Source organism: Scomber japonicus, chromosome 7 (genome assembly GCF_027409825.1).
Source record: "Scomber japonicus isolate fScoJap1 chromosome 7, fScoJap1.pri, whole genome shotgun sequence".
Classification (NCBI taxonomy): domain Eukaryota; kingdom Metazoa; phylum Chordata; class Actinopteri; order Scombriformes; family Scombridae; genus Scomber; species Scomber japonicus.
In genome coordinates, this window is record NC_070584.1 from 8,515,912 (window position 1) to 8,542,845 (window position 26,934).

General features: G+C 40.9%; 1 protein-coding gene across 1 annotated transcript; it reads right to left on the minus strand.

The window, feature by feature from the left end:
• Window positions 1-1,861: 1,861 nt before the first annotated feature.
• tmem131 (transmembrane protein 131) lies at window positions 1,862-26,934 on the minus strand. The gene is made up of 41 exons (XM_053322877.1): window positions 26,643-26,934; window positions 24,044-24,105; window positions 23,797-23,837; window positions 20,671-20,739; window positions 19,087-19,207; window positions 17,475-17,591; window positions 17,242-17,364; window positions 17,064-17,144; window positions 16,798-16,948; window positions 16,625-16,681; window positions 16,462-16,523; window positions 16,265-16,373; window positions 15,553-15,661; window positions 15,263-15,416; window positions 14,893-15,063; window positions 14,601-14,711; window positions 14,113-14,247; window positions 12,139-12,243; window positions 11,953-12,039; window positions 11,547-11,699; window positions 11,384-11,459; window positions 11,185-11,299; window positions 10,932-11,070; window positions 10,687-10,796; window positions 10,513-10,585; window positions 10,202-10,353; window positions 9,974-10,116; window positions 9,280-9,466; window positions 6,774-6,959; window positions 6,512-6,667; window positions 5,120-5,553; window positions 4,839-5,023; window positions 4,544-4,674; window positions 4,317-4,435; window positions 4,056-4,208; window positions 3,774-3,924; window positions 3,570-3,682; window positions 3,395-3,476; window positions 3,200-3,303; window positions 2,941-3,086; window positions 1,862-2,851 (listed from the first exon to the last, which is right to left on the minus strand). Exons 1-41 carry the CDS (start codon window positions 26,812-26,814, stop codon window positions 2,585-2,587), a joined length of 5,412 nt encoding a protein of 1,803 aa, XP_053178852.1. The 5' UTR covers window positions 26,815-26,934; the 3' UTR covers window positions 1,862-2,584.

Below are 26,934 nucleotides of genomic sequence, written 5' to 3' on the forward strand. Positions count from 1 at the left end.
ATAAACCCACAATGTAGCAGATAAAAGAAACACTTGGGTTAGATGTCTGTTAGAACTGATGAGGTATGAGAAGATTTACTTGATTAAGCCAGCCACTGGAGCAGATGAGATTAAGTGTTTTGCTCAAGGGAACCTCAGACGTGGTAATGAGGAGGTTGAACTGATAACCTTTAGGTCACCAGCTTGCTTCTCTAACCTTAGGGCCACCACTGACTCCAAATGCACCATCTTTACAAACCTACCCATCATAAACTGTATTACAGTTAACTGGAAATTAAACAAAAACATGATATATCATATACAAGTAAGTCATTCTAGTGCATTATTCAAATCAGTAAGTTGGAAGTTGTCAAGATACAATTTTGGGATGGAGAAAATTACCAGAAAGCACAAACGCAGGAACAAGTTTAAAACCAACATCCTCCAGCAGAACCTGCTACCAGCATGTTACTGGGACAGAGCTGCAGCAAACCAAGATGCTTCATTTGTAAACTGGAGCTGTCTCACAGAGCAGACTGATAAAGACAGGAAGCAGGATGTGAGTGAGAGAGAGCAGCCAGTGAAACCAGGTGACATGTTTTGGTGGCTCACTGAGGACGAGGCAGAGATGTTTCTTTATTTGGAAAGTCACAGTCGACATCCAATACGGTTTCCTCTAGCCGTAACTGAAGAACCACAGGACACGGCGACCCCTACGAAAACACACCATGCTGTGGAGGTGCTCTTGGGACAAGCGGATAACATCACAAGACCCAAAACAGAGCAGGTGGCTTTGCACAGTGAGGTGGAACATCTGGAAGAAATGCAAGCAGCTCTGAATGCTGAGTATTGGACGAGGATCAAGCTCTCCTAGCTCCAGATAACAGACGGGGAGAGCACTGAAGGCTGGAAGATGATCTTGAAAAAGAGAAGAATGGACAGAAAGATCCGAAAAGTGGCACAAGAGTGGGTAGAAGACCAACAGGAAACGTCCAGCAATCACCTAGAAGACAGAAGTGTTCTTCTCCAGCACCAGATGGCAGAACCTGGACATGAGTCTGTATGGAATAGGTTAATTCAGATCTTCAAATGAGCTCATCATCCCCACTCCACATCAAGGGCCTAACACCCCCCTTCCACAGTCATGCAGTTAACATCACTGACTCTAACTAGCACCCTAGCAGTGACAAACTGACTTAAAAAATCAATGTATTTAAATAGTATATTTTGTCCCCCATAGAGTTCTATGTTTCACTGATCTTCTTCACAGCATTAAACACAATCTAGTGTTGGAGAAAAAGATATGCAAGATGTTTGTGCATTTGTTTTCACTTTCTCTGAATCTATCATGTTTACTTGAAAATCACTTGTGTGTGACCATCTAATACATTAACAGGGAGATGATGTATTAACATTTATGGCGACTTAAGTTACACAAAGAAAATCTAATTCCCACGTAATGATTAAGGTAAGGTAAAGTAAGGTATCTTTATTGATCCCCCTCGGGAGAGAATTCAAAAACAGACAACAGTAGCTGTGTAATGGTGAACGTGATAAAAATAAATAAAATGAAATAAAATAGTCTATACAATAAGCAATCTCTGTGTCAAATCATCTTCAATAATACAAATCTGCTATATACATAAATTCCTGATACTATATACAAGTGTGCAGTGTTTCTGGGATTGGGAGGTACTTGGAGCTGTGGTGTGGTGCAGTCTGATGGCTGATATTGTGAAATGCACCCCCAAGCACTTTGAGGCACGTGGCTAAATGAGTCTGTGGCTGAATGTGCTCCTGAGCTGCCTCAGCTCAGCATAAAGATCATTTCACAATCACATCTTCATGTTTAGATGGAATAAAAATCACATACAACAAAAAGTTCTGCTGAAATCCTTTATTTTAAATTTGCTGACAAATAGAGGCAATGTACAACACAAACCTCAAACTTATGTGTTGTTTGATCATTTGACCAATTGATTCTCACAGAAGGCTTTGATATTTTTAGGGCAGAGCCCACTTTTAAAAATGGGGAACATGAACTTTAATGAAACCTTTGAACATTGTGAAAAAAAATCCCATTTCAGATAAAGAGAGATCCCTGCTGTCAAATAAAAGCCTTGTGCAATGATTCTCAAACCAGCTGCAGTATGTAACTTTGACGTTTCAAACCAATTTCATAAAACAATTAAACCAAAATGATTACGAAAACAAGACATGGCTTCAAATAACACGTCTGTTCCAACATTAATACTGAACTTTAGATTCTGCGCCATGTAATAAACTTTCAAGAAGGAATGCCAGCCTTTCTATAACAGCAAAAATGTCTGCATTGGCACCAACGCTAATGCTAACATTTTTTTTTTTTAAATTTAGGGGCACCTGTTAAAACAATTCCAAATAAAAGTTAGCATTTCTGCCCCCATGAATAAAAAGCTGCAGAGAACTAAATGGCGAGGTTGGTAACCTCCAGCATGGAGTGTTACCAACCGCGTTACACTTCAGGTAACATTGCTTTCTGTTGGGATTTAAAAAATAAATGATTTTAGTGTACAGAGTACATCAAATCCATGACGTGTTTCTGTTAAGTGCCGTCATCTGCTCATTAATTGCCATTTTCGGGAGAGCTGGGCCAGGGCTCTGAGCTCCGCCTGCTCAGGGTGGGGCGCCACATGCTCCATGGGTTGTAGGTCCGACTCATCTCAGTGGAAGCTGGTGGCGACGGGGTGGGGGTGGTGACCAGATCAGTCAGAGTTGTTGAGTTGGTTGGTGGAGCAAAAGGGTGTAAGGCTGAATCTGCGCTCGTTGACCAAATGGAGCTGCCGAAGGGTGTGGCTGCAGACCAGGGATTACGGGTGTTTCCCAGGAGTGACTAAAAAACAAAAGATCAGAAAGCTTGACATAGTTGTAGAACAGGTGGAGTATCTATATGCTGCATTAGCACAAAATAATGGATCTTACTGCGGTTGGGGCAGTCGGTGAGTTGGAGCTGCTGGGCCAGGAGTGCAGAGGGTCGCTGCTCGGTATGTCCCATATCGAGGAAGAGGGAACATTGGTGAACTCGGGCCAGCTCTGCTGTGGCTCAGAAGACTTCATTCCAGTGAAAACTAAACACAACACAACATGCTTCAGTTGGAATCCAGCAAGTCATCCTGAAATTGCTCCACAAGTTACTCTACATTCTTTTGTTAGTTTGTTTGTATTGAGCCGTGCAGCTTACCTCCTGTCAGGTTGAAGGAATTGTTGGGTCCGAAAGCAGAGAATGAGTTGGCAGAGTGGTAGTTTGGACTGCTGGCTGTGTCAATGGGACTCCATAATCCAGAGCTATCGCATTAAAATTTGGAGAAAATTTTAATTGGGATTGAATCTTGATGTCAAACCTTGATATAAACTTTAATCTTAATTCCCACATTACCTGTCAGAGCTGTCACTTTCCACTGAGGTCATGTGAGCCAGAGGCTTTCCCTGGCTGTCATTTTTACCTGGGCCAGAACCACCTGACAGGAAGATAAAACATTTGAGTTCTCTTATACATAAAACTATCATAAGACACACTCTGACCAGGTGTTACTTCATTGCTACATCTTTACCTGGGCTTTTGTCATAACCAGCAGCCACTGCAGCAAAGGTGGGGTTGCCATTTTTGCCAGGGAGTGGAGCTGTAGACACTTTATTTCCCGGGGCTTTCTTCTGGTTTCCCTCACTGCAAAAGATGTAAAAAAAAAATCAGTGAGGATCTGGATTGGTGGAGTTCAAAATACAGAGCACCTCAATACTTGATGTGAAGTAAGTACCTGTTACTGTTGAGGACGCTGCTGTAGGTGCCTTTGGACAGTTGGCTGGGAGAAGTGGGTGGAGGTGAGCAGGTCCCGGCTGTTACTGATCTTTTCAGGAAAGGGTCTGCGTTTATTGTCTGGAGGCTGATCTGCTGAAGGCTATCTGCTTCTGCATGTGGAAAACAAGAAGAAAAAAAAAAAGGAAAGGCGCTTTGTAAGACTGATTATTGGGCATTTCAAAAACAGGCAAAAGGAGGAGAGGTACTAGAGGCGATATGTTGGTTTTGGGTCTGGACTTACGGATGCTGTTTTTGGAGAGAGGAACGTCCCACTCTGGAGACGCGAACTCCTTCTCGCCCTCAGAGCTGCTGCTGTGGCCCAGCTCAGGCACCGAGCTGCTGGACAACAGTTTGGCTAGCAGAGAGGGGCGCCCGTCTTCCAGCTTCCCGTCCACTGTTGGAAACACAAAACGCGTCACAAACACATCTAGTGCTGCGGCGAGGGTGGGGGATGGGGCAGGTGGGGCAGGTGGGGCGACAACGTTTAAGTAAAGCAACTCACATCTCTGTTTCTGTAGGGGTCTGGTCTTTTGGATGTTGGTGAGAGGGTGCAGAGCTTTGGATGTGAAGCTCTTGCGTTGTTTGTTCTCTAGCGGGGTGACATATGGCAGCTCCAGAGAACTGAGAACAATGGAAGGATTTGTCAAAAAGGGAGATTGAAAAAGAGAAAAGAAAAAAGGAACAAACATAAAAAGGTTACCGCGGTCACCTTCAGTAAAATAAACAAACCTGGATTTTTCTGCTTGGTTCTCCTTCTTTATGGTTCCTTGTTTCTTGGGTTTGGGTTTAATAAGAAAATTTGAAGTTTCTTCTTTCACTTTTCCCGTGGTTACTGTCCTTCCTTTCTTTTTCACTGGTTCCTGGCAGAAACGTGGGGAACATTTGTTATATTGACATCTCAGCACAGTGCATACTTTCACAATGATTATTTTTCTCTTTTCAATAGTAGTGACGATGGAAAGAGATTCAAGACTTCAACAGTGTTATGTAAGGTATGTCTGCTTCTTAAGCCTCCTCTCTGTACCTCTTTGATGTTTGTCTCCACATCTGGATTGGAGGTCTCTGTAGTAGTTGAGGAGCTGTCATCGTTGTCAGCCAGGTTATCTTTAAGGTCGTCTCCCTGAGTCTTTAATGTTGATTTTTTCTCTTTCTCTTCCTTCTTCCTTTGGGCTTTTGCTTTACCCCTCGGCTTCCCTTTGGATTCCAACGCTGCAATCAATAAAAACACACACTTTCAAAACCTGTGAATGATTTCAAAAACCCGTTGCCCTCCTTCTCTCTCCTGGTAGAAATAAAAGTGTTTACCTTTGTTTTGTATCGACTGTGAGCTCTGCTCCTGCAGAGGCTCGGCATTAAGTGGCTCTGGACGGTCGAGGTCGTTGTCCATGGCTCCGAGCAGGTTGGCATATTCTGTGTCGTCAGAGCAGAGGCCTCTGTGAGGCAGCGATGACCCGGCTAAACTTTGACTCTGGAGGTCCAGTTTGGTGCTCCGAGCCTTCCGGTTGGTTAGCTGGCAGCCAGCTGGAGGGCCCTCTTGGCCTGAGGTTGTACTTCCTTTGGTCAGCTGGGAAGTAGCTTGCATAGATGGGCGGTTGATGCCGATTCTGGACCTCTTGTCTTGGCTGTCTGAGTCTGATAAGGTACGGCTGTTGCCCTGGCGGCCTCCGACCCGTGCTGCTCCGTTGCTGGACGCATATAACACTCTGGAGTTCTGGGAGGAGTCACTGTAATCGTTCAACCTGGATGGAGACAGAAAAGTGTTCAGTTATCCTGTACATGCTGCATTCTCCCTCTGCAGTTACATTTTCTGACACTTCAAGCTACTGTGTTTGGGTCCTGTCACTAGTATGTTTTGTATTGATGCTGTAAAGATAACTGCTCAGTTCTTTTTGCCTCTTAGATTTGACTAAATCTGAGTTCACTGTGACATTAGTGAAGTGAAACAATTGTAACAACTGCTAACACTGCATTACAATACAAAAAAAAACAGCTTCAGAGTACATCCCGGCTCTGAAACTATTTTGACAATTGATTACTGGTTTAATGCACATGTTTGGCAAAAATGATACCATTTGGTTGTTCCACCTTCTCAAATGTGAGAATTTCCTGCTTTTTCCTGACTTATATTTACAGTAAACTCAATATTTTTGCTGTTGGTCACAAAAAACCCACCCTTGGTCTCTCTGCACTTGTAAAGTGCAACTTTGTTGTTTTTTGACGTTTCAAGATTTAGGTCAATAAGAATAATAATAGTTAGACATGGTGATTTCCAATAACTGCTAAAAATGTTGAATTGTTACAAAGATGATCTAAGTGCTGTAGTCTCAGCATTTGGGCTTTCGTATCTAGAAAAGGGGCAAATGTGAGGTGTGACTGGCCTGTCAGACAGTCCTCATACAGACTGCCTCTGATGTACATGTTAAGCTGTCTGAATGGAAACTGATGAGGAGGAACTATTGGTATAAGTCACAGCCAGACACTGAAAACACCTGTGGTCAGTGGTGAGCTGCAGCCCAGCAGAGATTTTACAGTGTTCTCTCACTATCAGAGCCCCAAATGTAAAATGAGATGTAAATGTCACATTATTCATGGGACATTAGGTTCATTAGGCAAGATGTTGTGTGTATGTTTTGTCAGCTGATCACCAAGCTGCTTGATCAATCGCTGTCCTTTCACACTTTTCCACGTTAAACTTACTTTGAATCACTGTGAAGTTGCACAATGTCCCTGAGATTAAACGGTCTCCCAGTCTCCAAGGTGGAGTTGGATTCCACAGACACACGTTTCTTGAAAGGCTCCCATATGCTTTGAGCCTCCAGGTAAGCTGTGGCAATCACCAACAGAAACATGGAACTGAAAGAACATGAACAAAGTTTTTAGAAAATACAACAGAATGATGATCTAGTGCATTCTGACACCGTGGCTTCATTCTTTCTACCTCTCCTAATGTTACACTCACCTCATAATGAGAGACACGATGATGTAGAGCTCCAGCTCCCAGCTCGGTCTGGGCAGGGTCTCTGCACATGCAGCTAATACGTGGTAGGGCAGGGAGGCGTTCAGGACAAACACAAACTCGGAGCCCCCGCACGTCACCAATTTCAGCTCCCGGATCACTCGAGATGAAGTGAAGTCGGGTGTAAACCTGCGAGGAAACAGAGGGAAATGTCAAAGTTTAAAAGATTGCTCATTAATCTGCATCATGTGACCACTGAATAGAAATACAACTTATAGCCAGAGGTCAGAGGACTTGAGTGATGGTGGAAGATCTGGGAATCTATGTGACATCTGTACGCATCAAGGAAATTCATGTGTATATGAATGTGTGTATATGAATGTGTGTGTGTGTGTGTGTGTGTGTGTGTGTGTGTGTGTGTGTGTGTGTGTCCAATTCACACATCCTTTGCCTCAGTGAAAACGGGAAATATCCTGACTGACTGTCCATTGTTATCGGTTACAATGAACACGCCTGAGGTGATGCATACAGCAAACCTGTTTGGGAGGGGTGTCATTTTCATACATTACTCACAAACTGAGTATGTACACCCTTTTCTGTCTCTGTCTGCCAAAGTTCTGGTCCGATGATAGCGTCACAGTGATTACACAGACTTGACTGATTCACAAAATTGTTGAATTAGGTAGCTACTCTGATCATGCCAAAGTAAACAAAGTATCATTAGTTAGGATAGTTGTTGAGCCTTCATAGGAAGTACATTACTGTAACACTCTAGTAAACATACACACAGAGAGAACAAGAGTAAAAAAAAAAAAAAAGCTCATTAAAATTCTGATCAACTAAATTCCACTAAAGTTGTATATAGCCCTAATAAAAAGAATACCTACTGATAATTCTCCGACAAGCCTCTCAACTGCAGTGAGAACAGCGACGGTTCAAATGTGAAATGTGGAAGCAGGCGACTCAAATCCAAGCAGACACTACTGAACTAACTGAGCAGTGTGAGCGGTTAGTGGAAAACCCCATTTATGGCGTCAACATATGCCAACATAAGCCTGTGTGATTTTATCTATAAAACATGATTTAGTAAGTAGTTGTCTTGTAAATAGAGATGTTAAAAAGCTCTTTAAAATATTAGTCTCCCTTGTGCTTTTCTGGTTACAAGTCAAAACTGTCAGCTGTGACAAAAGTCTAATGAGATGAAACATGCTATTAACTTGAAACTGAATGACTAGTAAAAAAAAAAAGAAAAAAAAGGCTATTTTTTTGGCTAAATTAAGAACTTTACAGTACTCAGTGAAGGTGGGTGTAGTCTCATAACACCAGTCAAGTGGAGATCTGTTCCTACTAATCATCTGGGTATTTCTAAATGCACGGTAGTTCTTTTGAATGGCAGCAGGAATGGCTGCTATAAAACCTCCGCGCCTTACATTTTAGTCAAAGACACACCTGACTGCAAATGACGTGATCTCTTCATTCTCCTCTGCAGTGATGTGCAGGTCATCGCCAAAATATGAAGGGCCGCCCTAAAGACTATTTCTGCAATGCAGGGTTTGGAATTATTCCCTCTTAGTTTCAACAACAGCACCTGGGAGTTTGTCCTCAGTCTGTATGAGGGAAACGTTTAGAGACTGACCTGTGAGTCTGAGGTGGGCGTGGCTTTATGTTTCACATAGTTTACATATTAAAGGCCTTGTGCAAATACGCAGGTTTTTTTCCAGTGACATTGGCTGATTAGACCTCTGCTTAGGCTGAAGTCGGGACCCTTTCACAACCGACTCTTTTGATATGCGGCAGCAGAAAAGCAACAGGTGTGACTGATAACATTAACGATTGCTGCATTTGGATTTTGTTCCAACAGTTCCACGGCCTTGGTGCTGTACGCTGACGCACTGGGACACTGAAAATCAATATATAATGTTCATGATCATTAGTTTCATCTGCTGTTACAAGTACAAAAAACACTGTACTGGGAATACTGTTGGGCTGTGTCACAGGAGTGTCTTAATTTTAAAACACTATGCCTTTGTTAATAATCATCAAGAAAACAACACATGACAATTTTAATGGGGAACTATCGAACTATGAAAGAGTGAAACAATGAATGAAAAGAAAAATGCCCTGACTTGAATATGTGGGGATTTCCAGCTCTGGTGTAAAAATATTATTATAAATGTTATACTTTTTTAAAAAAAGACAAAATGCATTTTGAGGATGACTGCAAACTTCAAGTGATGAAGGAAAAAATGAGACCTGTGGGGAGCAAACAGAAGCTGCAGGGGAGAGAGAGAAGCAATCCTCTTACTAAAGGCTTACTCAGACAGAGAGGGTTGAAGACAAGTATTAATAGAGTGCGCGCGCACACACACACACACACACACACACACACACACACACACAGAAGATCACCCATATTCTTATGCTGACCTGATTCTCCATCTACAGGATCAAATTAGACTCATCAAACTATAGGAGAAAGAAAAGCATGTAGCAGACTGTTCTCACTTACAGTATGATGAGGTCTTTTGAAGCATTTGGTTTAAGTGCAAATTCTTGACAGTTGAGAACTTTGAATCCATATCCTTCACAAGCTTGCCCGTTGATTTCTGCTGATCTGATGGTGATCGGGAGCAAGCCTGTGTTCTCCACTCTGAACGTTCTTTTGAGAGTGAAGTTTGGCTCCTTGACTTTTGTCTCTGAAATAAACACAAAGAAAGGAATTAATGCACCTTGAATTGGTCGCAAATGACAAAGAATATATTTTATTACCCATTTTTCAGAGGAGATGTACAATTTTGTAGGGAAAAAGTATCATTATAGAGATTCCTGCAATAATCTGATCTAATCTTTTTATATTGTCACTATGTATCCAAAGTGAGAACACACAAGCGCATTCTCTTGAAATATTGTTAACAATAATATAAAGGTTTATTGCTGCATCTAAAATAGGCCCAAGCATTACTTCCCTTCTAGTTTATTGTTTAGGTTTTTTATAGTTGATTGAAAAAATGATCCACCTTATTAAATATACTGATGTTAGCAGTTAATTAATGTAGAGACTGTGTTTTACTGTCTGTTCAAATGATCAGACTTATCATCAAACTTATATATTAAACTTATTTTGGGTAACAAGATGTGATTATGTAAAGAAATTGACTTCCGTGTTGACACTGAGCCTGAACCTGTGCAAAACACACACTCACTCTCTGTGCAGTCTTTGAGCAGGGCCTCAGTCATTTTAAACCTCAGAGAGCTGCCTTGTCCCGGAGGCTTCCCTGCAACCTTCAGGCTCTCTGTTGTCCCTCGTCCGTGAAGTATGATTGTGTCGATCACCGTCAGATTATTTCTAAACAGATTGGAATGCAACTTTAGAAGAGGCAAAAACAAACTGAATGTACAGGTCTGTTTGATACATTTAAAAGTGACATTACCTGACTATGAGGAGAGAAGAGACACTGTGGTTGCTGATGGGAGTGAACCTCACGCTGAACGACTTGACTTCTCCGGGCAGCAGGAGGAGGTTGTACACAAAGGGTCTGGTTGATCCCTCTACAAACCCTGTACTGCTCTTCATTACAGATGTCTGACAAACAAACAAAAAGCCTGTTAGAGACAAACAGCTTCCACATGTTTCCTCGGCCATGGACAAGAGGACTGTGATTAACGGCGCAGCTACATGCCAACCAGCTGATTCTCTAAATTCCCGAATAATGGTGAAATCTATCACTCTTGTAGTACTCACGTGATTTCTATGAACTTGGAACTCTAAGGTGTTCGTGTCAATGTTGATGTTGGACAAATTTCCTAATGGCAACCTGGAAAATCAAAATCAAAGAGATCACTGTATCTTTTTCTTTCTAGAGAAGAGGAAGGGATGAAGAGTAAGAGCATGCTGGAATTGTTGAGACTTCCCCACCTGTCAGCCAGCTTTCCAGAAAACACTGAGGGGTTGGGCAACAGCGCCAAAGGGAGAACTTGGACAAAGACGGGGACGTCGGCAGGATTCTGCAGAATCACCTCCTCGTCCTGCAGAGACAGAAAGACACGTCCCGCTCTCAATCTCAAACACACTACTTTTTAACAACAACTTAAAACATTCCCTCGTGTGTTTGCGCACATGTGCATTCGTGTGCCAACAAGAGGCGGATTGTTTCTACTCACAGAGGAGCTGTTTGTGTTGGTCAGAGGGAATGTAATGCGTTGTGACGAGTTGACCAAAGAGGGCCAGGTCAGCTGTGCCGTTATTTTCGCTTGCACGTTTTTCTGAAGATCTGTGTTGACTTCAAAGACGGCTTCGATCCTTCAGGAAGACACGAAAAAAACAAACGGCTTGTGACGTTCTGTAAATAATCCTAGAGTTAAACCTAAAGCGTGAATATCACTGAAGTCTAATAAAGTAGCCTAATATGCTTACTTGTGGCTTGACTGCTCTTTCAGCTCTTTCCATCGTCTGAGAAGTTTCTGGTGGAGATCCACATCTGCATCCCAAATATCCTCCTGTAATGCCAGCCCATGAGGCTTTGACTCAGCTGTGAACAAAAGACCTTTATTTAAAAAACGATCTATTATTCTGTCACACAGGCTCAGAAAGCTGCAATGTCAGCAACACTTACATTTAAGCACAAATGGCAGCCCCACATAACAGTGATCACCACACTGCAAGCTGGCATCAAAATAAATATTTGCCACCTGAAAGAAATGGAGGAAAGAAAATATGTTTATGTTTGCAAGTGCAGATAGAGCTCGCTAGTCGTGCGCCGCGAGATGACGGGATACCTTCGATTTACGTCTGGGCTCGAGCTCATCTTTGTTGTTGCGGAGCTGTTTGTAATAGAAACGTATATCTTCTGTCAGGGAGCGGATCTGCTGTAGCCTCACTTTCTGTGTGAAAGAGCTCTGTATGCTGAAGCTTTGATGGACAACTTTCCCCTATAGAAAAAGAAAAAAAAAACAAACCAAACACAACATATACAGACATGTTAAGAGCAGTTACACCTCAAGCGTCCAACAGGAAGGTAGCTTGTGTTGTTTTTAACACTTTTTTTTTTCTCGTCATGTGCTCGCCGTCTGTGCAGCTCAACTGTGAAATCTCACTCTTTACTGAAATTAGAATATCTGGTGCAAGTGCTGTTTGTATTTGAATTCCTGTCATTTCTCATGAATATATTTATAAGTTACTTACTGGAAATGAAGGTGGTAAAATGATGTGCTTTGGAGAGCTGTTTAATGTGCCCACTGCAATGAGAGCTTTTACCGGGATGGTTAATATCTGAAAGAGAAGAACAATTTGTGTCAACATAAAACTGAAAGCTGGTTGTGCTTTCCTTTGCATATAAAAAAACCCAACCATATCTGATAGGCGACTTACTTCATAGTCTGTGGTTATGTGTATGGCTCCATCATATGTGCCCTCCAGGGCTTTGGCCACTAGTGTCACTCTGAATGCTGCGTAATAGCCAGACGCTAATATCACCTTTGTAGAGACAACAATAAGTCAATTAACACATCTTGTTAGTCATCTGTAGATTGTCTACATGGAGCAGCAGTAAAGCACCTTGTTTTTTTGCATCCATCATAATTTAAGGCTCTATCTGCCCTCTGAGTGGTTGTGAGATATTGTGGTTCAAAGTTTTCACATCCTGCTGAATATAGCAAAACTGGTACAGAGTGCAGTTCACTTTTATTGGTCAAACTCAAAGGCACCTTTAATGTACTTAAAGTATACAGTCTAATACAAACGGTACATTTTGAAATATGGTTTTAGAATATTTGCTTTGCTGATAGAAACTTAAAATATTAATTTTCACTGTGAATAATAAAACTCTATCAGGCCTAACAAAAAGCATTTCTTTCTAGACAGTCTTCATTTTTTAAATACACTTCTATGTATTAGTCACTGAAACATGTTGATATGTGACATCTGGCAATAAAGAAACATATTTTTTTAGTTTAGACACTAAATTGAGAAATTCTAGTAAATAGATCTGAGCTGACAAATGTTTTACTACAAATGCAACACAAAAATACTATGTCTCCTTGCTCTACGTTTTGTTGGTTTGCTACTTCCCCTCTATACAGTGTTCTTCTGTTGTGAGTCATCACTGTCAGTGTCTGAGCTTCTGTTTATCTGCTGCATTACAAAAGTTATAAACAGACACAGACCACAACGTTTGGAGCAGGCTAGAGTTAGCTTCTTATTACTAAAATGTTCCACTCAAAATTCCTACCTATAAAATATTGGCCTTAGTTTTAGAGTCATCTCTAAACGTTGTTATAGCAACTGTAAATAACTATTAGTAAACATTAAGCTGACCCAACTTAGTTGGCATTGTAACAGAGTCATTCATTATGTTTGCAGAATCTTTGGGAAAGAAAATATTAAATTTGAGGTTTCAAAATATGCCTTTATGCTTTTTGTCCAGCTATTTAAACCTCAGTTAACCTCAGTTAACCTCAGTGAGGCGATGCTCTGGAGTGGAACTTGATTGGTTCTCCTGTGTTCATTCTGAGCAGTAATTGGCTTTAGCAGGTTTAACAGGCTTTAGATATTAGGAAGTGACTTTGGGGATAGAACCTTTTTCAAACTATAGAGGCATTAACACATAAAAGTAAAAAATAATGTAACTGAGAACAGTGGCAGGTTGATACCTTTACCATTCGTAGTATACAAAAGTATACATACATGTGCGTGTTTGTATTGCTATTTCATCCAAAACAAAAACACTACAACGTCTAAAAATGAGCATGATGTTGAATTGAGACCTGTGGGGGAAATCTTTTGCTATAAAATATTATGTGTTCACTACTTTGTTCATGCGCTCACTCCTTTATACATATAATAAATTGCTTTAAGATGTACTCCCTGGTTCTACCTTACCTTCAACCCATGCCTTGCCCTTCATTTGAACCTGTGCTAAAAGCCTCTCATCATGTTGATATAACCCACAAGTCTAATTATACTGATGTAGTGTGGTGAAATCATCTGCATTGTCCACTGTGTGGTTTACTTCTGCTGCAGTGTAATTAACACGAGTCTTTGCCTCAGACTCTGGTTTACTTTCCTGCAACAAGACCTGTGTGACACAGTATCAACAAAGTCTTTATGATTGCTACCTAACATATAATTTGAGGTATCCACTGTTCATGTCTCAACATAGAAATATTTCCCTAACATCCTGCTAGATTTACACCAAACTAAATGTTGCTTTGAACAATGATGTAATAATATTCCTCTGCTCATTCAGGAAAAAAGGGCTCATTGTCCTTTCCATGAAATTTAGTGTCATCGTGATCACAACATAAAACCACAAGCATGTTTGGAGTGACGCCATGAACATCTTACTGTTTTGTGATGGGAGGCTGAAGTGTTCTGCAGCTCTCTCAGGCGACTCAGGGCCACTGTTGTGTTTCCTTTCTCTGTCTTCAGAAGCTCCATGGAAAGACTGTCTCCTGTGACCAGCCAGGACTTGATCTCCAGCTGGAGGACAGAAAGTAGTTTGAAAAGACATAAACATGTAGATAATTCCCTTTGCACAGGGAGTTTTATCCTTCTGATAAACAATATGTGACTGTATTTTAAAGCGCTCGAGCTAAAACATTTTGTCTATGTTATTAGGACAAAAGCTTATGTTGCAACATGATAGCGGTTCACTAAAATATTTGAAAAGCATAATCAGGAAGTTCATGTAAACATGACTTACACAATGTCACTGTGTTGAGCAACACAGGACAGACAATCACATAATTGTGGCCTATGTTAAGGAAGTTTCTCACATTCATATTCTCACAAACCTAACAACTATTTCATTGTCAGTTCCTGCATAATCTCACCTCTATAGGGTTACTGTTCACCACCACAAATGTGATGCTGCTTGTGTCTGTTGCACTGCGAACACCGAAGTCCAGGATGTTCTCCTTCAGACTGGGAGGCAGGACCAGCGGCTATTCACACAAGGCCACAAAAAAACAAACACTGTGTTACACAGACGCAAATTCATGTGTACATGTAGTACAAACTGGATGAGAACATAATCTGATGAATTCAACTAGCTCTCAGTTCAGTATCACTTTAATGATAAGTAGTGGACTACAGCGGGTCATTTTTGTGTGTCCATTCGTTTACCTCCAAGAAGCCTGTGTAGGCCCGGACAGGCAGGTGAAACTTTGATGCGTTTGTGATGAGCAGGATATTGCTGTCTATGTGAATGGAGGGTCGGACTGGCCGGAAGAGAAGGGAGAAGATGTAACGTGACTCGTGTGGGGGAATGAGGATGGGTGCGCTGAAGTTCTGCACCTAAAATAGAAATCGAAAAGGTGATGTCATTTTGTCATTTTGTTATCTACGCATATATATATATATATATATATATATATATATATATATATATATATATATATATATATATACACACACACACACACACACACACACACACAAAAACAATACCTGGTAATCAGAACGACTTCGGTTAACTCGTTCTGACAACACTCACATTAAACATTGTTTTGGCCTCTTCGGGCAGGGACACATTGTGTAGTCGGATCGCAAAGTGGAAAGCATTTGTGAGAAATATGGGTCTGTCCACTGGGTCGACGGGGCTGTCCCTGATATGGAACAACGTCGCTGTGTGGTCAAAGCCCAGGTAGCTGAAAGGAAACGACAGGGCAGAGAAACTTATTTTTAAAAACGCTGTAACTCCTCTATGAAAAAAAAAAAAAAAAAAAAAGAATCTTGTGTAATACATGCAAGCATAATGGATGTATATCCACAAAAACAACTCACCCTTCTAAAACTTCCGCCTGGTATGGGATTTCAAGCTTGGAGTAGCTCTTTTCTTTCGCTTTTACAGTTATTTTACCAGAGAATTGATATGGTCTTCTTGCTTTTGAGGCTGTAATGAAAAACAAGATTGAAAGAGCGGATAAGAGCAATGAAAAAGGATACAAGGCCTCACAAGAGGAAGTTAGGCAACGCTAAACTAAAAGAGGGTAACAAGTTGCTAAGCTATGGGCATGACGTAAAACACAAAGCACATACTACGGTGAAAAGACACGTAATACTAGTTTATTCCTTTTTTTATTTTCACTGGGATGTATGAATGACCTTGTGCAAGAATTTTAAAAGGAAGTTGATACAAAACACAGTAAACAGCTACTGACTTTGTTTTACTAAGATGAGTTTATATATAGATATTTATCTTTGCCAGCCAGTCAAGAGGATGAGGGGAGGAAGCTGCCAGTGCAGTTAAGTGCAGTGGTGCATCTAGCAGCACTTCCTCAAGATATTTTCGATTCGTGTATGCTCATATCGTATTATGTTATGGGGGTCATGGTGATCACACAAGGTAGTTTTGCATGGTTCTATTTTTATTTTTAACCGAAAAACGGAAACCTTTACTTTCCAACTCTCATGAGAAAAAATTGAAAATGACTGTGTGGTTCAACGTATTTGGCTTAAAAGTTCGAACAACATCCTTTGGAAGATAAAAACTTACCATCGAAACTAATACTTGCAACTTTGGTGTATCTGCTTTCTCCAGCTTTCAGTGTGACTGCTTTGAAATCTACTGTGACTGCTTCATTGGATGGTGTTGTGCGTACACTCTGTAAAGCAGTCATAAAAAAAGGATGATTACATAAAGGATAAGATGACAGTTGACTATGTAGGATTAAAATGCGAAAGGATACCTACCGTAATTGGAACGTCTTTTGCGCCTGAATTTAAAAGGTGTAGATTCAGCAGTTTTGGGCGATCTGTCAAACAAATAAGTTGGAAGGAGAGTGAGCAAAGACTGTGAAAAGATTACTAAAGAAGAAAACATGAAAGATGTAACCTCTTTTGAAAGAATCCATACCTTGTGAACGCAGCGTACCAAAGTCAAGCATTTCTGTGGAGGAGTATATACCAGGGGCTGCACAGAGAGAACAAAAAACACCTTATAGAAGCTGACCAAGACAAATACTGAGCTGTGAAACTGAAGGACAACCTGCAGCTAATAAAAAAATCACAAAGGTTGGATAAGCGCACCTGATGTGACCTCCACTTCTACAGGCAGGATGATGAACTGATCCTCGTTGGGGGCATTGGTTCTGATTCTGATGAAAGCTGTGTGGTTATCCACATCTCTGGATGAGAAGCTGGCTCTCATTACCCCTTTTGTTTCGAATGGAGGAATTTCCTGGAGGGGGGGGAAAGTTCAGCATGAGTCACTGCATCTCGACTCCCGAGTTCCATTATCCATCTTTAAAAAGTTCTATCAATACAATACACACACTGGAACAACAAAAACTAACCCATAATTTTCCAGTGCCTCCTTGTTGACCTGTGGGAAGCTCGAGATGTAGATCCCCGCCACTGGAGTACATCTCAACAACCTGGAGTAGACCCAGAAAAAAGCAACATGTTAACTCAATCCACCAAAATCAACATCAAACATGCAACAAGTTCACCGTTCATATTGCTCTAAATTACCTGCAGTGGTTCACTGTATGGGTTGTGGATGTTTATTAGCGGCGAGAAACTGCTGTTTACTGGGACTCGAGCCCCTATGAAGGGACGGAGTCTGTAGGGGTTTGGGATGCCAACCCCAAAAACCTTCAGAAAATAGACAGAAAAACACAAGTCTCATATACACAAACACAATGCTAGTGGCACGAGACATGCAAGTTATTCTTTTTAAAAGCGTTGTTTATTTTGGTTCATACCTGGTATGTAAACACTCCATGATGTGATGTATTAATAAATAAAGTGTTTTCTACATTCCCAACTACTCGAGCGAGAAACACAACATCGAATGACGTGTTTCCTCCAGGTGGAATTATCTGTTGAATAAACGGATAAGAAAGATTACAGCTTCTCAGAGTTACTCGCACACACTAACACACAAACACATGAATTTAAAATATTTGAAATCGAAACACTAACTTCAACATCTTAAAAAAAAAAAAGAAAACGGTCAAGTGCTATGAAAATATTACAGCTACACTCACATTTCGGTGCAGCCTGTGGTTGCCATATGTGAGTGTTCAGTGGTTTTTTTGCATCATTATCGGCTGAATCATTTCCTGTCGGTTTATAGTGACACGAACGATGTACAGAAACGGCTAAAAGAAATTTCTTCTTTATGTCTATCAACAGGACATTATGAGATGTTGCACACTGATAAGATTTGAGTCTTCAATTCCACTTTTTAATTGAAGACTAAAGTGTGTGAAATAAAGGGTAACACTGGAGAAGTTATTTTGTCTACACTAGTTATAGAAAGCCTTTATAGACAAATGTCTCATGATGGAGGACTGAAGGCCTTAGGTTGTTATCTTCAAAACCGCAGCGACTTCACTCCCTCTCCACGTCTCTGTGATCTAGACTCTCGTGTCCTCAAGTTAAGATATATATATACATTTTACATGGAAAAGCACATCAATGGCCTTGCTTTTGCTCCAGTCTTTGGCGATCTCTTTGCTATGATTAAATAACATCAAATAGTTACTTTAAAATTACGGCTTTTGTGCATTTGGTCATATGCAGAGGACAACAATCCAGTCTCTGCTGCAGTGCTTCATTCTCTCATAAAAACAAGCAGTAAGACCAACGTGTCAGTTTGGAGACAGAAGACAACAATTCATTACTCCTCCTATAGCTCTTCACTTCAGTGACTGTTATCATAGGTTGGAGTATGTCACTATGTTATTTTGGACCAATCTTCTTGGGACAATGCATCCTGTGAGCTTGATTTCAGTGTTTTGTTTTTTTCCCCAAAAACAAAAGTCAAACATACAGTGTGCAGTGTGTGTTGCTGGATGCTTCACATAACTTGATACTACTCTGCCTAGCATTGTTTCACTGTGTGTATATCTCTTTATCTTTACTCACGTTATCTAAATACTTAAGAGTCTACAATAGTTGGAGACTAGTTGGAGATCACATGTTTCAGTGGCACATGTGATTTGCATTGGGTGTTACTGTATGCTGTTGTTCGCTTGCTTGTTGTTGATGCCTGAAGAAAATCTACTGAAAATATCTAGTGTAGTAAAGCTCAGTAAAACTCAGCAAATGCTACCTAAGAGACAGGATGAATTGTATTAATTGATTACAGCCTCTTTTGTTTACAATAATTATGCCAAAGCACTGATCTATCTTTATAAATGCCTCACTTTTCAAAGCAAATGGAAGAACCAATGCTAATGATATAACATGGTAGAATCAACACCACCATGTGACTAAAGATCATCAGTTTTTTTCTGTAAAAATACAACAATCCACATTTTCCAAAGTTCAGTCAATCAAAAATAAATGAAGGTGATAATAACTACTTACCCTATTCTGGAAAAAGGATGCATGAAAGTGTGCTGTTGTTGCTGATATTGATATCAAACTAATTTCTTCTGAGCTAGGATTATGTAAATAAACTTTCTCCATTTTTGGCATTCCAACAGGCCTGTGAATGTAGAAAAGAAGCATTTATGAGCAAGTAAGAGATACACTGAACAACACAACAACATACACATGCACATATTTCTTAACTGTATAAATCTCTTTTCCCATCGCATTATGCAAATTCCTGTAAGTTCTATAAATACTTGCCTTTCCTTTAGGCTTGGGTTATTCCAAGAAATTGAAAACTAATTAAAGGAGAGCCCTAAGAGATGAAACATGTGTACAGAAGCTCTGACACAACTCACAACAAGATGAAACATTACACGAGTCTGTCTGTAAAATGACAGTCAGAACCTTCCTGTTTATCCACAAGATGACTAATGGTGGCTTTGACATTCCTCAAACTTACCAACTGCAAATTGTTCATTTTCTGTAAAGGATCATACTAGCGGGTTTTTGCACGTTTTGACCTGTTAACTGCACATACTGCACTTCACATCACTGCTAATAAACTTCCAAAGCGTACCATAAACCCTTTGATTTCCAGTCAGCCTGTGGTTTCTATCATTTCACTGTGGTATGAAAATCAACTCGTGGAGACTTGGAACTTGGGGAGTTTTTAATGATACTCCCTGCTATGCAAGTGCATAATTATGTAATGATGAAGTTACTCTGGCTGCAGAATGACGCCCATTAAAATATTTACAGTGAGAGAGTCTTTCAACTGTCAACTGACGGCGTATTTGATAGGTTGAAATCTGAAAAGCACCTGTCGAGTCATTTAAGCAAAGCGAGTAAAGGGTAGAGATAAACTACACTGCTTCGACATTTGAGCTTTTATGAGCTTCTTTATCGAGACTTATCCAATCTTGCCTTCACTTCCAGTGTGGTATTGCACAGGTTGAGAATTTTCAAGGTCTCGTGCTCTCAAAACATTTACAACTGATAAGTGGATTCTTTATTGAGGAAGTAGGATAGGGGAGGACAGGCAGAGACAGATGAACCTCTCGCTGTGAGCTAGTGCAGAGGTATCAGCCCCACTGAGTGCTACTGAATCATGTGCACTGTACCCTGGTAGGCTACACTTGAGGCTGGGTCATACTGCATGGGTGTACACCCGCTGACAGAGAGGAATGTGATGCAATAAGCCTAGCCTAGGTGAAATAAGGTGCTGGCGGTGGGGTTAAGAATATGTGGTTTTGTTAAGTGCATTCCACAGATTGCTATAATGTTTCCTCAGCGATCCATTTATTTTTGACACACTCAGGCCTGGCTGAAACTTATGTTTAGCTTATTTTAGGGAGCAATAGAACATACTGAGTGAGTGGCTGTGTGTTTATTATCCTCTGGACATGTTGTTTAATGACACATTAGACTATGCTTTTGATTATATTTAAGAAAAATAATAGTTCTTCATCCATAACAGAAAAAAACAAGTCTCTAACAATGTGAAATGTAATAGAAACATAGATCAAACAATACAAAATGATCAGTTAGTGTAAGAATGTATTAAGAGACACTCACTGTTCGTGAAAGTCCAACATTGGAGGCTCAAAGCGTATAGGTCGGCAGTTCCCACGGTGCGGGGAAGTGCTGTGAGAGACAGGAAGATGTGATAGGAGGAACATCAGGCAAGGAAAAATAGTATCCATGTTTGTGTTCATTTCAAACAAATGACACAAGCAAGACAACACGGCGTGCATCCAGGCTTTTTAAACTAAGAGGGCCACGGGACCACTCCCATGTGTGGCCTAATATTTCCATGTGTAAAATCTTCGCGAAAATCCATAGACGGGAGCCGCATTAAGAAAAACAACAATGAACCAGACAGAGAGAGAAAGACGTGTCTCTTCCTGACACCTTCAGAGCGTGCTGTTCCTATTCAAGGCAGGCGGCGCTTTGGAGCATCGGTTGGGCCCGCCTGGTTGTAGGACACAGGCGCTGACTCACCAAACCTGTTTAACAACAGGTGGATCATAACAATAGGGAGGGCCGTCCCCACAAAGAAGCGACTCTTCTTTGGTGGAGGTAACATACAACAGAACAACGTAATTAGGACTTTTATTTCTACCTGAAAACAGAAGTTCGTCAGTGATGCAGGTGTGGCATGTTAGCGCTTTTTAAGTCATTTGATGGTTGAAAAGCAAACAACTGAATGACACAATTTACAAATATGCAGAACTATTCATGGAAAAGTTAAGCTGGCAAGAAAGGAAAAATTCCATCTTCTTATTTGTTTATCCACCCTTCTTTTGCACCAGTATCAATGTAACGGTACCGAACACCCTCCCCTAATACACACCACTCAAATGTAATTACTCCAACATCATCCCGGAGTCACACAATTAACCAGAGATCAATTTCACCTATTTACTACCAAGTCTATGTGTACGGGAGCAGACAATGGCCATGGCAGTGTGCTCCAATAGCTGAGCTCACTGGAGACAGGGATGGATTTCCATCCCCTGAGGTACAGTAGAAATCCACACGGAGACCCGGACTGTTCAGTGTTCCTCCGAGATAATCTGTCATCTACAGCCTGTCCTCACTTCACTCATTAATATAACAACTACTGACAAAATTCTTGTGGGATTAAGGATTCAAATGTATCCTGGCTGTGAATTCTGTGTGGCCTTTTGCTCAGCGCTTCACAGCTAATGTGTTGAATGTCAGAGTGTAATTGGAGTAGCTGGGAAGGGGAGGAGGGGGGGACATTGAAGAGGCGCTGCCTCTTGGCCTCAGATGTACATGTCAGGCTAACCTTAGGGCGAGTGTATTAAAAAACAAAACAAAAAAAACCCAACTGACTGAGAGTGAAAAACGTTTTCATTCCTGTGCAAGTGACAAGCATGTTGACAGCCTTGCTCCCAAAAGCAGAGTACACCGAGTAATAGAAGGGGAGATAATAATTAACAACAAAAAGATGAGCAGTTGAAGAACTGCACACAGACGACAAACCCTGAATGATCGAGGGAAAAAAAAAGAAAAAGAAAAAAAGGGGGAAGTTCAACATTTGAACACTCTGAAACAACACAGTTGAGCAGCAAAGTAAACCCCCCCAACCCCCCTTCCCCCACAACTCTGTCGAGGGAGTGGTCATGCTATGCCCGTGCAAGATAACCCTTTTATGGATTAGAACACACTGTACAAAGAGTAAAGGCTCGCTGTATGCTGCGCCCAGACAAAACACACATGAGAAAAGTTAGGACAGGAGTCGCTGTGTTTATGTGGAGGCCGCCTCATAAAAACATGACGTGATCTGATTGAATTTTTACATGCTTCCAACTTTGTTTTACTGATGTGGAAACAGCGCTTCCACCTGTTGGACTAATCGACACATTTGCTGTACAGCCAATCACATGCTTACAGATCATTTCCTGTTATGTTTTTATTGGTCAAGGTTGCACAGTTCTTAGAAAGTTATTGTAGTATTCAGAGCACTGGGGCTTAAGATGACAATGTTTGTCTAATGGTAACTTCCCCAAAGTGCTCTTCTCTTTTGTGAGGTCATGTGATCTAACTAACCAGGACACTAGCACCACAACTAAGCCTCCATGCAGGTCTTGGTTGATGTAATTAAGACAACAAAAACACAACAATGTGCCAGTCTGCTCCTCTTAGCTTTGTCTGTGTGGGTACAAACTATCTGCTGTTAAACTCACATCAACTATCTTCCAAGGCCTGGCTGCCACACTAGACACTTCTAAGTACGTAGGTGTGAAATGTGCTGTGGTCTGGTCAAGCAACAATGAAACAGACCGAGCGCTTTGCCTGACAACTAATGTCACTAACGCCTCATGATTGACAGAGCCGAGGGGAGACTTGGTGCATACGTGTGTGTGTGTGTGTGTGTGTGTGTGTGTGTGTTTGTGTGTGTGTGTGACTGCAGGATGAAAACGACTTGCTGGTTCTCTCTTTCTCTGACGGATTTCATGCTACTTAACCAACCTTGCGGCAGTAGTTTGTACGGTTTCAAGTTCTTGCCTCGTAGGCTCTGGCAGCTTGTGATTATGATGCTCGAGCTATTTATTTTTGGTGGATACTTTGTAGCCTGCCAGATGTAATAAAACGCTTGCTTAGATTCATTATCCCTGACAAAATAACCTTTTTGTACTTTCTTGTTCACATGACCACGGTGACCGGTGATGCATTTGCAAAAAAGTGTTACAGTGCGATTTCAGCGGCGCGTTTGTTTGTTTGTGAAGGTTAAAAAGTTGGAAGCGCAGCAACCTGTGCTATAGAACACTTGGTATTGTTTCACCCTATCATTTCAGTTCAAGAAGTCCTCAGGCTATGCTTACGCTCTTCAATTGAAGTTTACATTGTAGCAACAGTTTACAGAATAATGCCAGCAGAGCAGCGCACAATACAGCCTCAAATTCCACCAGCTGGATCAGCTGTTACACTGTCAATAAAACTTGAGCATAAGCTTTAAAACAGTACTACCTACTGTACTGCTTATTTGATCAGATTGTGCTAGGTTATGGCCACCCCACGCATACAGTGTACTCTATATGCTCAGTGTAATAAGATGTAAAACAGCAGCACCTGCATTCCTGACTACACCCACGTTTGCAAAGTGGCATTTAGGCACACAAACATGTATCTGATGAAGGTTGCACTGAGAGGGATATTTCTAGAATGACTTACCTTTGTTGATGATATAAACTAAAATCAATGTCAGAGTCTGCCTGCAAAAAGAAAAGAGACATATGCAATCATTTAAATGTGATGTAACTAGACATTACATTATGACATTCAGAGGAAGGATGACTTGTAAATCAAGTAGATGACTTTATTTTAACCCTTTGCTCTATACATGTTAGTATCTGTGGTTAGTGGTGGTGCATGTTTTCAAGATGAACAAGAAAGAGGAAAGAAAAGCAGTGGTGCTTACCTGTAAAAGGCCTCCCTCACCAAAATGTAGAACTTCTAGTATTGTGTCTGACTGAATGAATGCTGTGAAGAAAAACAACAGGAAGACTACATAAGTATCACAAACTTTATCACCTCAAAAGAAAAGACTCTAATCTAAAACAGGCTTCTAATTTCAGCAGTTTGGGAAATTTTACGTTTATGAATACTAAAAGGGAGAACGACGAACTAAATACATTGACGTTTTTAACTGTTTACCTATCACTGAGCAGGCTACCAAAATGTGATACATCTAAATTGATTAACATAGCAAAGCAGAAACCAATTTCACTGCTGACATTCAGGTCGGACAAAAGCAGCTACATGTATCACAACTGAGCTGCACTGTGGCGGTGACGTATGAGGAAAACTGTTGCAGAAAGAATTAAAAATACCTTTCTGTGAGCAACTCGACTGTTAGCAGGAAGATATATCTTCCAGAACCACAAAGCAGTATTAGTAAAGATAACTCCCGACTTGAACTTTAATCTCTTGTACTTTCAGAGCAGACAAGACACAGGAGAAAGAGCAGGCTTGAGATCTGAGATCACTCTCTGCTCTGTTAAGTGTTTAAGTTTGACATCTCATCCAAAGCATACCAACGAGGATCATTTTATGTACCACTGTCAACACAGGACACACTCATGTGTTTCTGCATGTTACAACTGGCTAGAAAAGGATGAAAAAGGATGAAAAAGGATGAACCTAAGTCAGTGCCTCCTAATATTCTTTAGTCATGCGTGGACAGGGGAGTAAATCCTAAGTAATCACACTTATTATCAACAGGATTTTCAAGATGCATCTTTGCATTGACTCTCATGTTACTCACTCCAGAGATGAATCTACAAACTTAAGTTCAACTCAACACGCAGCATTTATGACTGCTTTCACTCTAATGAGAAGCTTTTCACCTGACACCACCACTGAAGTCCCACAGCTCGACCTTCACAGATCATGTTCACAGCCCTCTTTAAGTAGGGGGACGTGTTATTATGTTAGACATGCATTGGCTAATTAATTTACTCCTGCTGGCTGTGAACTTTGTTATAGACCGAACCTCCTCAGCAGATCCAGATGATCTTATCACTTAATGCAACACGTTACAGATACATTATCTTTACAGATTTCGCTGCAGGTACACCACACAGCTAATATTAGTGCTGTTCTTCCAAGGGTCAGGATTTATTTGCAAATGTGTTGTGTTTGTTTGTTAGTATGAAGTGGAATGAAAATGATTTAAATAGCCATAATGAACTAGAGTGTGAAAGTTAAGACTCCACGAAGTGAAAGTATTTCCCCTTTATCTCTTTTTTTCACCAACTCATGATTTAAAATTTGCTCAATACTCAATTTTTTTTTTTTTAAATTCATCAATAAAAGCAAGTAGAAACAGATGTGATAATTGCAAAAGACAGGCAGCAAGGGAGCCATGTTAACAGAGTAGTGTGTGAATGGAAAACACGGTTAACTAAAAAAATATGGTCAAAACAAGTCATTATTCAAAACAACAAATGTTAAAACTCTACATGTCTGCTCCTTTAGTGGTTGAGCTGTTGAAAACATACAATGACAGTGCAGCTATTGTATTAGTCCACTGTAGATTTCATTCGGATTGCCAAACTAAAGCAGAAGCAGAAGTTGTATCCTTTCTCTCCATTTAAAATCACATGCCACTTCTTCTAACGTGGGCCAGTGTAAATCTGTACAGATGGTTTCAACAGCGAAGCAATGCAACCAGCAGCTATCTATGTCAAAGTTAACACTGGCTCCCTTTTTGAAAACTTGCAGTGTTGATGTTGGCTTGAAGTGTGACATCGTATTTTCACGGCTTTAAAACTCAAGTGTATTTCTATTTAGAAGAAAGGTTAGAGTTGTGCTGCAACTGTTTTTGTACCAGTGTTAATTTATAAGCACCGGGCACGTTTATTCTAAGTTGGCACAACTTATCTTGGATATGGACTGGGAGACTTATCTGACCTGACAGCTGGATGAATAACATGCGGACTGATCATTTGGACTGATCGGTGCCAAGCTGGAAGACAACTCAGGGTCAAAATCAAAACGCTCGGCCACGTTTACAGATAACAGTCATCTGCCTGTGTCCAAGCATTGACTTCACAACTGAGTCCAATATGAGGTTCATGTTGACAATTTATACAGTCATACAGTAGCTGGTGTAACATAACATAAGTAGTAGCCGAGATGCTAACAAGCCCCCATTTCCGCAATGCATGGTATAATTTGGTATGTTTGCTTTACTTCACCATATATGGAGGGCTGACAACATAACAAGCTACAGCCGCAGCTAACGTTTACAGTAACGTTAAAAGGCCACATACAGCTAACATAACTGACGGCGACTCTTGCAGTTTAAGCTAATGTTATTATGTGAAACATTTTTTTTTAAAACAAGCGCGCCTCAGCTTTAAGTAGAAATTCGTTAATGTCACCGAGAGATAAGCACATTTAACATTGTTAGACAAGAGTTAATGTTAGCTATGGTAAAGTTGGCCCGTATAGATAACCTTAGTGTCTGCGGAAGTTAGCGCTGGAGCTAATGCGGACGTAGCTAAGTTACAAACCTTGTTTATTCGCCCTCGTCGTGTGAATAAAAGCAATAAATAACATCCTCAATAATCCGACACATGATGTTGTTGCTCTTGTGTGCGAGTGGCGAGGACTCTGTGCTCTTTCGTGGCTCGCCATGCCGCAGCTCTTGTCGTTAAGATAACCACGGAGCGAGTGTGCGGACATGCCCGTGTAAACCTCCGCTGACTCTGTCAATCATAGCCGTGAAGGGAAAAACTCCAACTCCAGCGAGTAGCTAACTACTGTGCAGGACGTTAGCCTCTCTTCTTCCTCTGCCCCTCTCTT

Bases quoted from the DNA above. Each gene is read 5' to 3' on its own strand.
- tmem131 (XM_053322877.1), bottom strand. From the start codon at position 26,814: ATGTCCGCACACTCGCTCCGTGGTTATCTTAACGACAAGAGCTGCGGC. The intron at 11,071-11,184 runs GTAAGCATATTA...GTCTTCCTGAAG, and splicing joins AAAGAGCAGTCAAGCCACAA to GATCGAAGCCGTCTTTGAAG. The intron at 3,304-3,394 runs GTAATGTGGGAA...TTAATGCGATAG, and splicing joins GAAAGTGACAGCTCTGACAG to CTCTGGATTATGGAGTCCCA.